The sequence below is a fragment of the Sparus aurata genome, chromosome 6, assembly GCF_900880675.1.
Source record: "Sparus aurata chromosome 6, fSpaAur1.1, whole genome shotgun sequence".
NCBI classification, from domain to species: Eukaryota; Metazoa; Chordata; class Actinopteri; order Spariformes; family Sparidae; genus Sparus; species Sparus aurata.
In genome coordinates this window covers 25878474-25894518 of record NC_044192.1, presented here as the reverse complement: position 1 = coordinate 25894518, position 16045 = coordinate 25878474, and the positions used below count along the sequence as shown (strand labels likewise).

At 44.0% G+C, this 16045-nt stretch overlaps 1 protein-coding gene across 4 annotated transcripts in view; it reads right to left on the bottom strand.

Moving 5' to 3' along the window:
* Positions 1-16045, bottom strand: part of plxna1b (plexin A1b) — a 192615-nt gene that overhangs the window by 104163 nt on the left and 72407 nt on the right. For all 4 annotated transcript variants that reach the window (XM_030419453.1, XM_030419454.1, XM_030419455.1 and 1 more), the window contains exon 4: positions 807-947. In XM_030419453.1, the coding sequence (XP_030275313.1) occupies positions 807-947 (141 nt within the window). The remainder of the gene's footprint in view (positions 1-806; positions 948-16045) is intronic.

Here is a 16045-nt window from a genome sequence, read left to right as displayed (position 1 = left end):
CAGACATATTCACATCATGTACAGCCCAACTTTCTTTCAGCCCCCCCTTCATCTCTGCTTCCTTCACTCAGCGCACTAATGAGACAGAAAAACGAGGGGAGCAGCTGGGCCTGGGGAGCGACAGAGATGCGACATGCTCTGCCCCCCCCCAACCCCCAACTCACCATCAAAGTAGACACAGCACTCACCAGCGGTGGGGCTGGTAATGACCACGGGCGCACACACTCGCACCACATGTGACCTATAACACTCCCTGTATGTTTGTGTGTGCGTAATGTCATGATTGTTAGCGAATCGTCATGGTGGTAATGTGTGTATCTGGTGTGTGTTAGTGTACGTGTGTGTTCCTGCGCAATTACAGCCGGTGGGGATGAGTTGTGTTGTATGTTGTGTACAGAGGGTGTGAGGGTTAAGACATACAGCAACTAATGGCTAATGGGGATGAGGTCTGCTCTGGACAATTGGTACTAGACTGCCGTGGAAATTACTGTTGCAACAAGCAACACAACAGAATCGTGTGTGTGTGTTTGTGTGTGTCTGTGTGTAGGCTTGTGGCTATAATTGCAATACCAAGGCATTGTTAGCCCGGTGCCATCACCTGTGGTTACTGCTGTACTGAGGATACATGCTAGATATGAAAGCTAATGATGGCAAAATATATCCCTCCCCCTTTTTTAATGCATGTGTTCTGTGCCATTCAGGTCTCACACAACATCTGAACAAAAAGATGCAGTGTGTGTGCACACTGTGGAGTCTTTGTGTCCATGTGAGCCTTATATTGAGTGTATTTCTGTCACTGAGCTCACCTGTCTTTCCGTCAGTGTGTAGATGTTCTGCTGGTCCTGGCTGAACAGCATGTCTCTCAGTAAGGGGCTTCCTCCGTCGCTGACAGTCACCTTCTCGTAGAGCATCGCTGGACGGTTGGGACTCACAGAGTTCACCAAGATCTGCAGGGTAACAGACCAGAAAAAAGTTAAGAAAAGACTCAAATACTACAAACATACAATTCTTATAAAAGAGACAATACAAGTATTTTCAAGTAGTCGAAGGGTTCAATACAAATACAAGGATCTTTCCAAAGCAGTGACTGTATCTTGAAAGGGGCAGCAGAGCATTGTACAACAGGGTATTTGCATTATTATTGAAATCACAATTTGCACAAGACTTGTACAAGACATTATCAATACATTGTTTTTTTCCACACCTCATATCCCACTTATGATATCCAGAAAATGTCCCTCACATTACATATTTTCCCCTGAACCAAACTTGAAACACACTGTAGCCTTTGTTTACATTTCTCCAGCTGGAGAAATAGACTTCATTTACTTCAGCAGTAACAGGTGGTTATCATTTGAGTGCTAGGCGTCATGAAATTATCACAATTTTGGGAAAGCGTTGAGAGTGGCTGCATGTCAATGGCTTAATTGAAAGGAGGAATGAACGCAGAGGTCGACGCGTGGAGAGCAACATTATTGTATGGGTAATGGTGTTATTACAACTGGAGCAAGGACAGCTTTATTCTGCACGTCACAGGAACTAATGAAAACAGTTGAAATAATGACAAAAAGTGGGTGTGAATGAAAACACTGTGGACCTGGAGAAAGTCACAATGAACACTTTATCACCCGATCCACCTGTATACAAACTATTAATCTCACAGTGCGAGAAAGCGGGTGCGCGCCCACACTTGCACGTGCACAACGCTGACATTTCCTTCGTGAGCTTTTTTGGCAAATAATTTGCCCAGATATGGAAAGTAATGGCACAGATACAAGATGGGAGATTGGCTGGCTGGGATGGCTGTGAGCCAAAGTCATCTCAGCAGCAAATGAAAAGCGCAGAACGACAGGGGGGAGGGCAAGTATCAGCTCTCCATTACTGAGCTTTGTCGACTCGCACCACTATCAGCCCACAGTGACAAGGAAGGGACAGCAGGCAATGACTCGCTGGAAAATGACACTGAACACACACACACACACACACACACACACACACACACACACACACACAGGCTTTCACCCAAATAGATGAAAAATGATAAGATGAAAACAGACACATACACACAGAGATGATGATTGATATGCATACGCTAATATGCGCTCTGATAGATTTATGTATGTGCATGCGCGCACACACAGCAAGAGGATCGCACCAGTGGACGCTGAGCGCACAGACTTTGCGATGAAATTATTTATTTACAATCTCCCCAAAAGAAACCAGGGGCCACAATCCCATTATCTCTCAGTGCCTGTGTGTGTTTGTGTGTGTGTGTGTGTGTGTGTGTGTGTGTGTGGGCGTGTTTGTCTGTGTGTGTCTATGTGTGTGTGCGGCAGAGAGAGAGATAGAGGGAGGCCAAGAAAGATAGAGAGATATATAAAGAGAGAGAGAAAGAGCTCATAAGGTTGTGATAAAGCACTGGAGATGCAAGGAAATATGGATGTTATTATCTAGATAATGGGCCCGTAAACAAAGGATACATTTCATTCACGGATGGCTCGCATCTAGATGAGCAAATACACACACGCATATACACACACAGGACAGTGCACACTGTAATATAGCTTGAGAGAAAAGACGACCAGAATAAGGAAAAATGCTGGCTGAAGCAGACACAAGTGAAACAATAGTTTCTGTTCTGCGGGCTCTTGGCTTCATTTTCTCCCTCTCTCACAAAAAAAGGCTTTTCATTTGGCAGCTACATCCATCTCTGGACCAGACACCGAAGTCCAGTTCACTGGCTAATGACCAGTCCCAGACTTGACTGGGTTTTCCCACACACAAACGCACTATAATGCAGAGAATGAAAGTCTTTCTCGCTGTCAGCCTTCCCATCTTCTGGTTGGATCCATCTGCTTGTCTCTCTGTGCTTCTTCAAGTCTGCAAAATCCCACATGCACAAACAACTGTTGCTTCATAGTTTATCTCCGTTTATCCATTATTGATTTCAATATCACTTTAAACTCGACCACTTGGCGGTGGTTACCTGACACAGCTGACTTAATGTAACCTCTTCCCTCATGTGTTTTGCTTCCTTTCATGTTTTTGTTTCATCCCTGTCTCTGAAGAAGCACTTCATTTTGCAGTGCTAACATTTTATTTTTCTCGCTTTAAACTCGTGGAGCGAGTGAGAAAGACGAGAAAGAGAGAAAACAGAGGAGTGCGTGAGCAAGAGTGGGTGACGTGTGAAAACAACAGGTAATAAATCGTCTCAAATCAATTTATTTCACAGGCTCTGCAGCAAAGACCGGCCAGAGAATATTCAGTCCAGGGAGAGAACAAAGGACCATGGAGTATATGAACTGAACAGATTGATGGATGGACGGATGAACAAATGGATGGAATACATACGGAGCATTTGTCTAATTAAAACAAATTCTACCTGGAGCTCTTTCGAATAGAGCTTAGCGTGTACAAATATGTGTGTTCAATCGTATGTGTGTGTGCGCGCATGCAATAGGCATATCTGTGCATATGTCTGTCAGTTTTCACATCTGATTAACATGCACAAATCTGTTTCCTCACACATTTTGAATTTCACAGGTTTATGTTTATATGCATATACATGCACAGCTCTATGCAGACGTGTATGTGTGTGAGCCGAGCCAAGAAATCAATGCTACATTCCGTGTTGATGTCAGATGCTGCTGCTGTCTCATTGTCGGCTCTGTATTGCTTAGTTTTCCTGCTAAGTGCTTGATGGATGGATTCATAGAATGATGCTGTGCTTGTGTTTTCAGGATAAGCACATCTCTGCTCTCTTGTCAACATGCATAATGTAACATTAACAGACCTTAAACACATTAGAGGCACTGTCTTAAGTAAGGACGTTGAGAAGCATTGAGAGAGGGTGGCGAGGACGAAGACAAAGCAGAGAGTTTAAGAGTGGGGAATAATGAGGAGTGAAAGCCACAGGCAAAGAAGAGCAGACATAAACTGCAGTAGGAGAAACTACAGAGTTTGTCTCTGAATGCCTCTAATGTGAAACTGCTAGTTGGATATATTTCATGACCTACAATTGTTATTCTTCCCTGGATTGTTAATGGTGTTTGTCAGCTCAGCAAAACTGGAAATAAAGAAAGAGAAAGTATTGACTCCACTACAATTGTGCGCTCTGGAGAGAAGTGACTTGAAAATGTTGAAAACAACGGAAATGTGATATCCAATTCAGCAAATGAGTCAAACGTGTTGTAGAATAACAGTGTCATTTGGTGCATCCTTATAATATGGCCCATTTCTTGAACAATCCCCAAAGGATTGTTTTTTTCCCTTTTTTGCAACATGCCTCTTGATATCCAGAAACATTGCATAATCCCCTGTATGAGAAAACAGACAACAACCAACACTGCAACATCACCACAATGAGACATTCCCAACTAACTCCCTCCACCTCCTGCAACATCCATATTTTCATCGTAATCTGTTCACTGTGCATTAACACCTCCCTCAACCCTCCGATTCACCCAAAAGCCCCTAATGCTGTGTTTTATCTGTGCCAGGCAGGCCTGGTTAGCTCTGATAGACACACGGGATAGCTAGCTGGTGATATGGAGACTGGCGGTATGAGGGTGAGAGTTGGGCAATAAGGCGGTAGCACGTCAATGAGAATGATGCCTGTCAAAGCCGCGCGTGACAACTGATGGAGGCCCGTGTACATGAAAGTGAGAGACTTGGAAGCAGACAGGGACAGAGATCATCAATTGTGTGTCTTCTATTGCGTGGATGTGCTTCGGGAGGAAAGTGAAGGGAGTGAAGAGTGAAGCTTTAAGGCGCACTCACTCTGAAGAAATACTGCTTTTGCACAGGAACTTTAAATAAAATAAGGAAGTAAAATCAAGAAAAGAGGAGGTAAGGAGGAAGTTCAAAGACTCCAAAGAAAATGAATGAGCAGCTCACGGAACTAAAGTGAATGAAATGGTCCAGGTGTTCGCTCGTCTGACTTACAGCCATAACACTCCGAGCTTTAGTAGTCCGGGTAACAGCTTTGACGTTTCAAAGCAGATTTGGAGATGTGTGTGTGAGGTGTGTGCGTGTGAACATAAAGCACACTTGGCTCACCAACATCATGTCGGAACACACACACACACGCACATTCACAGACACTATCTTTATGGAGGGGTAAACCTGACATAACTAGGTCTATCCATGCATAATGGTAGTAGGCCCCACATTCCCGACTTTGATGTGGAGGGGGCCCCTGTGTGCATGTGTGTGTGTGTGTGTGTGTGTGTGTGTGAGTGTGTTTAGGAGGTCTTTTCTGAAGAGGGGAATTCAGTGTGGCCCTCTTCAGAACAAAAGAAAATGAGGAAAACTGCAAGAGGGTCATGAACAGAGGAGTGAAAAGTGGCAGGGTCTGCCAGTCACTGGACTGTGGGAAGGAGTGAACAGCACATAACTTTGTGTTAGCAAGGCTCAACAATAAGGATTGCCATGGGCAAGTAAATTGCTTTACCCACACAAAACTTAAAGATGATAAAAACTGACAAAGAAAGGCAGCAATTCCTCACATTAAAAGAATGGATATGGCAAACGTTTGACAGTTTTGCTTGAAATATGACTGAAACGATTCAAAATAGTTGCCAAATCATTTTCTTTTGATTAATCGATTAATCACCGCTGCTCTTCTGGCCATATTGTGTTATTGAGCTCAGTGGAGACAACGTAATGGCAGCTTCATGTAAACGTCCCCTGTATCCTCGGTGTCCCTCTTTACGCTGTGTTTTCTATCAGCAGCAGGGGCGTTCAGATAAAGCGTTGAAATCACTCACTTCCTATCGCGCTGCGAGCTTGGCAGAACTTGAACGCAGCAAGACGCAAAACAAATCCATCAACTGTTCTCCAACAGCAAGTGTTTCCATTAGAAACATTAGAGAAAAACAACCCTTTTCCCTCACGCTGAGTGTGTGTGGAACAGATATACAGGAGGACAGCGGTACTAGCAATGAGCACTTTAGTGTGAACAGTCATTCTCTGTAAAGCAGCTGTAGCACATTGTTAGTGAGAAGAGAGCATCCTGTCTACATATGAAAAAATGTTTTGATGGAATAAGTTGTTTATTTAGCAAAAATCCCATAGCTCCGGGTTGGTGTGTGTGTGTCTGTGTGCGAGTGCGTTAGAAGCTTGGAGCAGATGGAGCATCACACATGAGTGAGTGATCGCCCCGATACATCTATGGGACAAATCCCCAAACACCGTGTCTCTCTCTCTCACACACACACACACACACACACACACACACAGACTATATACAGTCGACATATATAAGACCTCAGAGTAAACTTAGACCATATGTGGGTCAGACAGTCAGAGACCATGCAGCCTTTCCTTCAACAGCACCGAGACAGACAAAGAGCGATGGTGACAATGATGGAGGAGGCGTACATTCAAACACATATATACACTCACACACACTCTGTGGAATGTCATTGTGGCTGCTATCTGAACACAGTGTGCGTCTGGAGCGGGTTATTTTAAGGTCTGGGAAGGAGAGCAGATGCAACCATGAATTTGACTCTCTTTCACTGCCTATGGGTGTGAAATTTGACAGTATTTGTTTTTTTTGGAGCAGTTGTACACAGGAGGAAAGCCTTGCTTGTTAAGATTCTTTGTTTATGGTTTCTATAAATAGATATAAGCACACCAGATAGACTTAGATGTATGTAGAAAAGGGAGAGGATGACAAAATCTTATCCTCACCATTTTTTTCACTGTGTGGCTCTTTCATAAAAACACACACACCTATCTACACACGACCCACTCATTACTGACACTAATAGACACACCTTTAAGTCACCTGTACTTAGAAGCACAAGGAATGACGGGTTCTCAAACCCTTGCCTATCATTATCACTGTTTGTTCACATTGTTCCATTAAAAGATGATTCGAAGTAAAGTCATCTATTTTGATCTTTATGATGTTTCAAAGCAAGATTAGCTCCTCCTGTCATGAGTAGAGTAGAGCAGCAGCATTAGTAGATTATGATGTTCTGAGGTGTCCAGCATTAAATTATTCTAATAATATTATTTTGATAATCAGTTAATAATTTGAGTCTTTTTTTAAGAAAAGAAGTCCAAATTCTCCGATTTCAGCTTCTTAAACGGGAATATCTTCCGATTTATTTGCTCCTCTATGAAAAGGAACGGAATATCTGTGGGTTGTGGACAAAATAACAATTAAGAATTAAGAATTAATCAAGAAAATTACAGAAGAACTGATAATGAGAATGGCTGTTTGTTGCCGCTCTAGCCTCTAATACTTTGCCGGGTCATAACAGGTTACTCGCTATGCCAACTCTTAGTGACTGGCTTGGGTATTCACCCACATGTCTGCACCATGGTTATTCATGTGTGAGCTTGTGGCCTTTCACCAGCAGAGCTTACAAAAGGTCACATACTCTCACACATGTGTGCACACACACATGCTGTGGATGAAGAGGAGGCGAGAAAAAACAATAAGGGGAGAAAAGGAACAAAAACGGCCGCCACATGTGGTACGATTCTCCCGGCGCACATACATGCCTACATTATAGTGTAAACAGGCTGAAAGAAAGTGAGCAAATTAAACCTATTCATCACTGGTGAGGACTTTTAATCCTCATGCTCTCTGAAATTAAAAGACGTCGTCATTGCTCTATTCCTCTATCTCTACCCATGTCTTGCATCCTCAGCCTTCCCCTGCGATGTATTTCTCTCCTTTTCTCTCATTCATCTCCTGTGTATTCACTTTTCTCCCCCCCTCCCTCCTCCTTCTTCTCTACCTTTCCCTTCCTCCCTCCTTCTCCCCCTGCAAATTAAATGCCTTTAGCTAGCAGTCGTCAGATAAGTGTGTGTAGCGAGTCGCTAGACACGGCGCAGCGGCGGCATTTCATCTTCCGACCATCACTAAATCACACTAACTCAATCATCTGCATGGAGTTACACACACACACACACACACACACAAACACACAGACGAGGCTGTGAGTGTGAAAAGCATTGCATCTAGAGAGGTGCTTTACTATGACTGATTTTATCAGCTGTCTTGCAAACGGGAGAAGAAACTGCACCACAACATTATCATATACAATAAGATGAGACTTGAAGATAGAGCTTTCCAATTGAATGCCTTTTTAGTGTCGCCATTCAAATGAGAAAAGACCTCCTCTTACACCGAGGCGCAAATCCCTTATGGGATATCTCAACCGAAACAATATTACACATTTACATCAAAGACTGCTGAGAGGAAATTAATGTTAAAGACATAGAATGAATGCACTTAAAGACAAGATTTTAAATGTATACGGCCACGGGTGCGTGGTTACAAGGACGACAACCCTGCACGTGATTCCTACAGCGACAGACTGGACTACTGCTAGCCCTTGGAGCCTCAGCGAAAAAAGTGAGAGCCCTGCTAACAAGCTGCTGGCCTTATCAGACACAGGAAGGTAGGAAACTAAACAAAGATTGAGAAAGAGTGCTAAATGCAACGAGGTGGACAGATGTTATCATCTGCGGAGTGTGTGCGCGGCTACAAACACGGGAGGAGATCAGCTGGGGAGAGGAGTGTTTGTGTAGCGTGTGAGTGGGGGAGGGTGTGTTTGTATGAAACAAAGTGCGTGTGCATACAAAGTGTGCAAGACAGTCTATCAATTTGCATGCGTAGCGGAGACGTTCACGTGCAGTGAATGCATGCAAGTGTGCCGAGTTAATCTGAATCAGTCACATTAAAAAGGCATCAATTAACAGCTGGAGGAAGCGGGGACCGTAAAACACACTCCCACTCCTGATGTGACACTGTGCAGCACCGCTTGACCCGCCATTTACCGACTAGATCGGGCATTTCGCTGGGATTACAGCGAGTAGGACCCAATCTTCAGCTGTAATTACCAGGGTAGGTATGTGTGAGCGTGTGCGTGTGTGTGCGTCTTCCTGTGGGAGAGCCAAAGTGATTACATGGCCACTGGTGCCTCTAATAGCATCTTTTAGAAAGAGAGAGAGGGAGCGATGAGTGATTTCCATCTTTCTTGGGAAGAACCTGAATTATGGTGAGGAATTCCATGGCGGTTAAGATGTGGGTCTGTTTTGACTGTGCCGTCATGTAGGAGTGTGTGTGTATGTGTGTGTGTGTGTGCATGCAGATGTTTGTAATAGATGTAACACAAGAGGCTAATGGGAGCCATGCCAAAACCACACCTCAGTGTAATGTGTGCCAAACCATTCCTGGCCACAAATGCCTGCCTCTCCTCCGCCTCTTTCATTTCTCCTTTTTCTCCTCTGTTCATTTTTATTTCAACCCCCTTCCCAGAGCACCTCTGGTTTTTCTTCACTTCCAACGTCATTCTCCCCCCCCTCTTTATTTTTGTGTTCTCCTCTTAATCATCCTCTTTTGCACCAAGTCCTCACCCTTTCCCCTCAAAGTATCTTCCTCCTCTGTCTTTCCATCACACAAGCAAAAAAGAAAAAGCCTTACTCAGCTCTTACACACACCGCAAACATCCGTGAAACATCATGAGAGAGAGAAGAAAGGGAGAAGTTGACGTAAACAAGTTGAGCGCAGGGCACAAAATGGCAGGGAACCACAACATCGGTAGTTGGCGACAATGAAGATGTTTTAAATTAAGAGTAAGGTTACTGGTAACAATAGGAAGCTTGGTGGCTTAAATGAGAAACAGTTTAGAGGGGAGAAAAGTAATGATAGAACGCACGCGCACACACACACACACACACACACACACACAAATAACGTCTGGCACTTGTAAAGAACGAGGAATGCAGATGGTGTTTAAAATGAGCTTTTATGGCGTGGTTTAGAGCGATTTACTGCAGTAGTTGGCCGTGTGTGTGCGTGTATGTGTGCGTGTGTGTTTAATCAGTGAGTGGCAGTGTGCTTAGCATGGTACGATAGTCTGAACGTGGTCCTGTGAGTTTAGTGTTCCAGTAAGACAAGCCGCTCCACCCTTAGACGCAAACACACACACACACACACACACACACACACACACACACACACACAGTCTTTCTTTCAACCATCTCTTGTTTGCTGTGTTAATTTTTGTCATTCTTGTCATTCAGTCTATAACAAGTCAGAAAATAAAGGAAAATTCCCATCACAATTCAACAGAGCTCAAACTGATGATGTATACTTTTTGACCAACAGTCGCACAAACAAAGTTATTTAAATTTACAAAAACAAACCACAAAGAAAAGCAGTTAAAAATCAAAGTTCAACAGCACATCATTGTGAAATGCTAACGGCTAGCACTCTAGAACACAGGCCAGTAGTTAAAATAGCTCTCTGAGCTTCTTCCAATTGTTTTCCCTACTGTGCCGTTAACTCCTCCAGTTTGTTCTCAGGACTGAACGTACTTTTTTTCAACAGTGTTAATCAAGACTTGTTTGAAGGCTTGTTAGCTCCTCATTCTCAGAGTTTATTCAAACGTATTCATACTGTTCAGCCTTCAAACCATTCCCCACATGTGGAGCAGCTTATAATCAGACACAGGAGTATACCTATAAGTGGGAAGAGCAAAAAGGCTAGTACAGTGACCTATGACATTCCTCCATTCCCTTAAAAGGTCAGCACACTGTACACTTACAGCTCAAATTCTGGGGTCAGAGTTCACCAAAAGATGTAATCTTCATTTTAAATGCTGGTGTGAACAAGCCTTAAAAGGGTTTACTCAATTATCAACTGTTTATTATTTAAATTCATAAAATGTCAACAGAATGCATGTGGTGATGGTTATCACAATATACATTTCACACTTATCATCAATGTATCTTTAAGCGTCTGTTACACGCTATATAAAGGGGTCAAAAGTGCGAACTCAGGGAGAGATACGGGATGTTGCGTTAAGGGATAGGTCTGTATTGTGCAAGTGTGTGAGTGTATGTCTGTGTTGTTCCTGGTTACTGTAGAAGAGAGGAGGAGGCACATTCCTGACATGACTGCCCTAATCCTGTCCTTCAATGCAATCCTCTACTGCCTCACCAACTACTTTGTATGTGTGTGTTTGTGTATGCCTACAAGTATGTTAATACCTCTGTAAGTGTGAAAACACACCTCAACACACAAACAAGCACCAGGAGTGTAGTCTTGTCCACCAACACCCTCCACATGCCAAGGGAGAAATGGAAATTTAGTGGCATAGCAACCTCATAACAGTGAGGGGAGGTACGGAGGAAGGGAGAGGAGTGTGTGTGTGTGTGTGTGTGTGTGTGTGTGTGTGTGCGTGCGTCTTTCATATGCCGCGTCAGTTCCACATAACTGGTGTTATCCAGGAGAAGAGAAAAAGAACAAGGAGGGAAAAATGACCTTTGGGTTTGAGTCAAAGACACCAAAATCTGAGTCTTGCCTCTGAGTTTAATGGTGATGTGGTATGTGTTCTGTAGGTCTGCTGGGGATTCTGCTGTTAGCTTAACACGGCTGGACACTATTTGTGTTTGTCCAGAAGGCAGAACTCTGTTTTCTTTGGCATGTGGCTAAATGTAATACTTTCTGCTGAGAGCTGGGGAGAGATGTTCTGATAGATAAGGTTTAAGTTATCAGTGCACCTAACCTGGACAAGAGGAGGGGTGATTAACTGTTTCAAAATTAAAAAATATGCTATAAGTATCTATCATAGGCGACTGTGGGTGAACTTTTGATGACTTTTGTGCACACAGAAATCCACGAAGAAGTAGTACATTTGTAGATTGTGTTGATTAAGGACAAATACCTTTGTAACAGTTGCACTCACATATGCACTCAATAACTCACTTCCCCCAGTGTGAGTCGCCCATTTCTCTTCTCCACCCCAGCAAAGAAAACATACGTTTCTGTCTGAGACCAAAGGACTGACTTTGCAGTCTGGCAAGACAAAATATAACCGCTTTCCTCTCCTCATCCTTCCATCCCCAGGTGAGGCCACCCACTTTTTTTAGCTAACTCTTTCTTTGGGGAGGAGCCAGAGGAAAGTCCCTGGCTTAGGTTTTGGGGCCTGGTGCCGGGAATCCACCTCTGAAACTGATGAGGAGAGAAAAAGGAGAACTGGAACTGCCACTGACAGGAACACAAGTGAGAGTTGAAGCAGTGTGCCTTTCACACCCTCTGTGATGTTCATTCAGCATTCTTCTCCTCTTTACATTTTTATATCTCACTCCATCTCTCCACTCAGTTCTCATTTCCCCTCTCTCCCTGTCGACTCATACTGCGCTCCTAGTGTGCTGTAATGGTCCATAGGGATGGTCTTGGCTGCTGCCCACCAAACACAATGAGCACGACTGATTCAAGAGCCAAAAGACTGGACTGGACAGGGAGGGAGAGGAAATGTTGTTCTCCATCTGTGTGTGAGTGTGTGAGAGAGACAGAGGGAGAGAAAGTGGAAAGGAGCGAAGTCCAGTACAAGCTGAAGTGAAACAATTAAACAACAGAGGGATGGGAAAGACAGAGTGAGCTGCTACAGTCATCCACAGCGAATAAGAGACCACACATAGCTCTAACTGGACTCTATTAAAACACACTCAACACTGCACCATTTATGCCTCTGTGCCAGTGTGTGTGACAGTGGAAAGGGGCAGCTGTGGAGTGTCCATGGTGACATTTAGCAGATGTGCCAGCCATGTGTGCAAGCACATGTGCATGTGCGCACACTAAAACCCAGACATGACCTAGTCCCAAGTGCTATTTAAACCCTTATAGTCTTGATATTACTCATCAAATGGCGCCAACAGAAAAGAAGAAATGAGGAAGATACAAATTTGACCTCTTTTGAGCCCTAGCTTTCTTTCTTTGAAATGTTAAAAACAAAATCATTGCTCAATATCTGACCTTCCCATTTTTGGAGGAATTTAATAGTCTGGATGAGCTAACTCAGCAACTCCTGTGGTAAACGGGAAATTTCCAACAGAAAGCAACACAAAGGTCTTTATAAATGCTTTACCAGTATGTAGCAGTTATGCTATGATTAAATGAAAGGCATCTTTGGTGGTAATGGCAATGGTTTCCCTTCCTGTAAACAGGTAAAACAGGAAGGGAAACCATTGCGGGTGGTTGATAACACTGTAAAATGATGTGTTGTCTCATGGCCAATGAGCGGAGGTGAATACACAAAACCAGGAAGCGGATGTTGTCCCCCTGCCAGTGAGTGGAGCTGAGGAGTAATATATCATTCGCACCAACTTTCCAGCCGATGAAAAGTGATGGCGGGTACGCCGAAAAAGAAAGTGGGTTCAGCTTTCCATCCTCTGGGCCGAGCTGAGTAGACACATCGTATGATTCTATATGTGGGCTGCAAGCTTGGCGTGCTACACTCAAATAACGTCTATTAATACCTCTACTGCTCAACTAGAGCCACTTCACACCGCCTTACGCAACTGCAAGGTCACAGAGGGCACGGGTATAGAGATAGACTGTGATTGAGGGAGTGTACAGTATGCACAAACATACAAGGAAACACTCACATACACATGATGCCACTCGCTGCCTGCACTGGAGTTGGCACGCAGGAACACACTCACACACACACACACACACACAGTCCTGGCATGCCGTAGCAGTGCCTGAGCAGCTGGTACGACCAGGTGGAGGACAGATGCCCCGCCTCTGGTTTGGCCTGTAGCCATAGAAACACAATGGGGCCCGACCAGTGGCTGCATTCTCTGGGGAGGAGGTGGGGATGGGTTTGGTTGACACCCAAAAGCAATCCAGATGATACAGCCCACCCACGTTCAACCACATTCCTGTCAAATTACGAGAATTAGAAGCTGTAATCGACGGGCTGTATGTTTCTGCGGGTTCACCCAGGCCTGGGCGGCACTCTCATACAATTGGCACCAGCAAATCTGGCAACATCCAAATCAACAGGGACATCAATAGGAAAACAAGGAAGTGATTGTTTGCAAACTCAGTGCATTTCTTTGAATCTCTTGTTTGAAAAAGTGTTTGTTCCCATGATTTACAGCACACTAAACCATAACTAAAATATTATGGTGTAATGTGTTGAAAGAGCTGAACTTCTTGCAGTCCCACAGGCTCAAAGTACAAACAGAGAGAAGGGCAATGGTGAAAAAAGGAAAAAGGAAAGAAAGAGACCCCAGGAAGGCAGAAAAGGAGAAAGGCTGAGCAATGAGTGTGAGACCTTTTTAAATCAGACGCTGCTGGCTGCCAATTACAAACAGATAATGTGTGTGCGTGGTTTGTCTGTTTTGAGTGAGAAAGAGAGACGAGGGCAAACACACAGAGGAAGAGAGAGCGCAGTTTGTCTAAAGCGGCGGCCAGCTGGATCAACTCTAGTTTCTCTGTGTCAGCGAGGGAAGACACAGCAGAGGTATGGAGAGAAGGGGAGGAATGAAAGGAGGCCTGAGAAGGACTGAGAAAAAACAAAACCGGAGGGTGATGTGAGGAAATGCTCCCTCTCTAATCCACTCAAACCTCAGTCCTCTCTAAATTTGCCATGGGATGTCAAAATAAAACGGTCCAGCACACACAAACACGGGCAGTTTAACGGCACCGCTTGATAAGAAATGGCATATGCATCAGGATACTGTGCGCCACCATCAGCATCTAAAGGAAACGCCTCCAGTAGCTTTGCTGATGTGTGTGTTCCTGACAAAAGCAGCCTCTGACACATGTCACCGAGCATTAAATCCTCTTCCTCCTCACTCCGCTTTCCAACCATCTCACTCATGCTCTTTCTGCAGGGCAACCGGCTTAAAATAAAGTTCAAATCAACTGCTAGTGAGGGGAAAAAAGAAAGAAGTGGAAGTGAGTGAATATTGTGTTAGAGTTAATGTATGCCAACTCTTTAAACACACACACACACCCACACAGAAAATGCTAAACTGGTGAGAAGGCTTCCCCTGGACCAAAATAGGCGGGCGCAGAAGAAAGAACAGCAAAAGTTTTCCAGACAGTCAGCTGAGAGCACTGGACTGTCACAAGACTGCTTTTTTTTTTTTAGCAGTGCTCTTTATTGTGTGTCTTTCTGGCGGCTTCTCTCAAACGTGCTCACACATCTGCCTGCTTATCGTGCCCTATCACTTCCTCCTGACCCCCCTCCCACCGCCCCACAGACAGAAACAGGAAGTGTGTATGAGGAGGGTGGAAATTGTCCGTATAGAAAAGAGAGGAAATCCTTCGTCCTAGATTACTTTCTCTCATACCGACACACACGCACGCACACGCGGATAATTACACCAACATGCAATCAAAGAGATGAGGCCTGATTGGAGGTGGAGTTAATTACACAGACACACACATGCTGATGACTCTATTACATATCCACTGTTACACAGTCGGTGTTGATTCCATACATGTGTGATTCATGTGATCCGATGAGGATTCAAATCAAATTCAGTTACACAAAACACACACCGCTTAAAGACAAATAAGATATTGTGTTGGCCACGTAAAAAAAAAGGCGCAAAAGACTGATTAGGACTGAGACCTCTATGGTGTTTAATTAACATGCTACTAAAAAAAAAAGTATCTACAAGTGACAAACCATCCTGGTGATGAAGCAGTATGGGGTTAGAATGCGGCTACGCAGGCAGTCGCTCATGTCTCCCCCTGTGTATCCGTCTCTCATTAGACTCATAATTAGTAGCAATAGCAATGTATATAAGTACATTAATGGAATGGAATGGAATACACGTGCTTCAAATATTTGTGGGTATTGGATCCTTTTTCATGGATGACATTTTGACTTGTCAAAGTAAGACAAGCACAGGTGTAACCAACAAAGATGGCTCTATTCTATTTATTGTCCCAGCAGCGAGTAGGCATCCACAATATAAGAGCTCACCTAAATGGCAAGCACCCATCGCTAATGTTACAAATGCCAGCTTTGACAAGTCAAAATGTCTGCTGTAGAAAGGTTCTCCTCTCACTTAAGCTTTGATCCCAAAAAAAGAAAAAGTATTCAGGACAGCCAGCGTTCAAACTGGCTAAAATACAGCCAGGATGACGCACCAAACCCAGCATGAATGGCTCCTACTCTCTTCGTCTCTCTTCTCCTCTTCCTGACTCAAAACACAATACGCGCTAATAGATTCCTCAAAGGGTCACCGCACATTGCCGTTAGCTCAT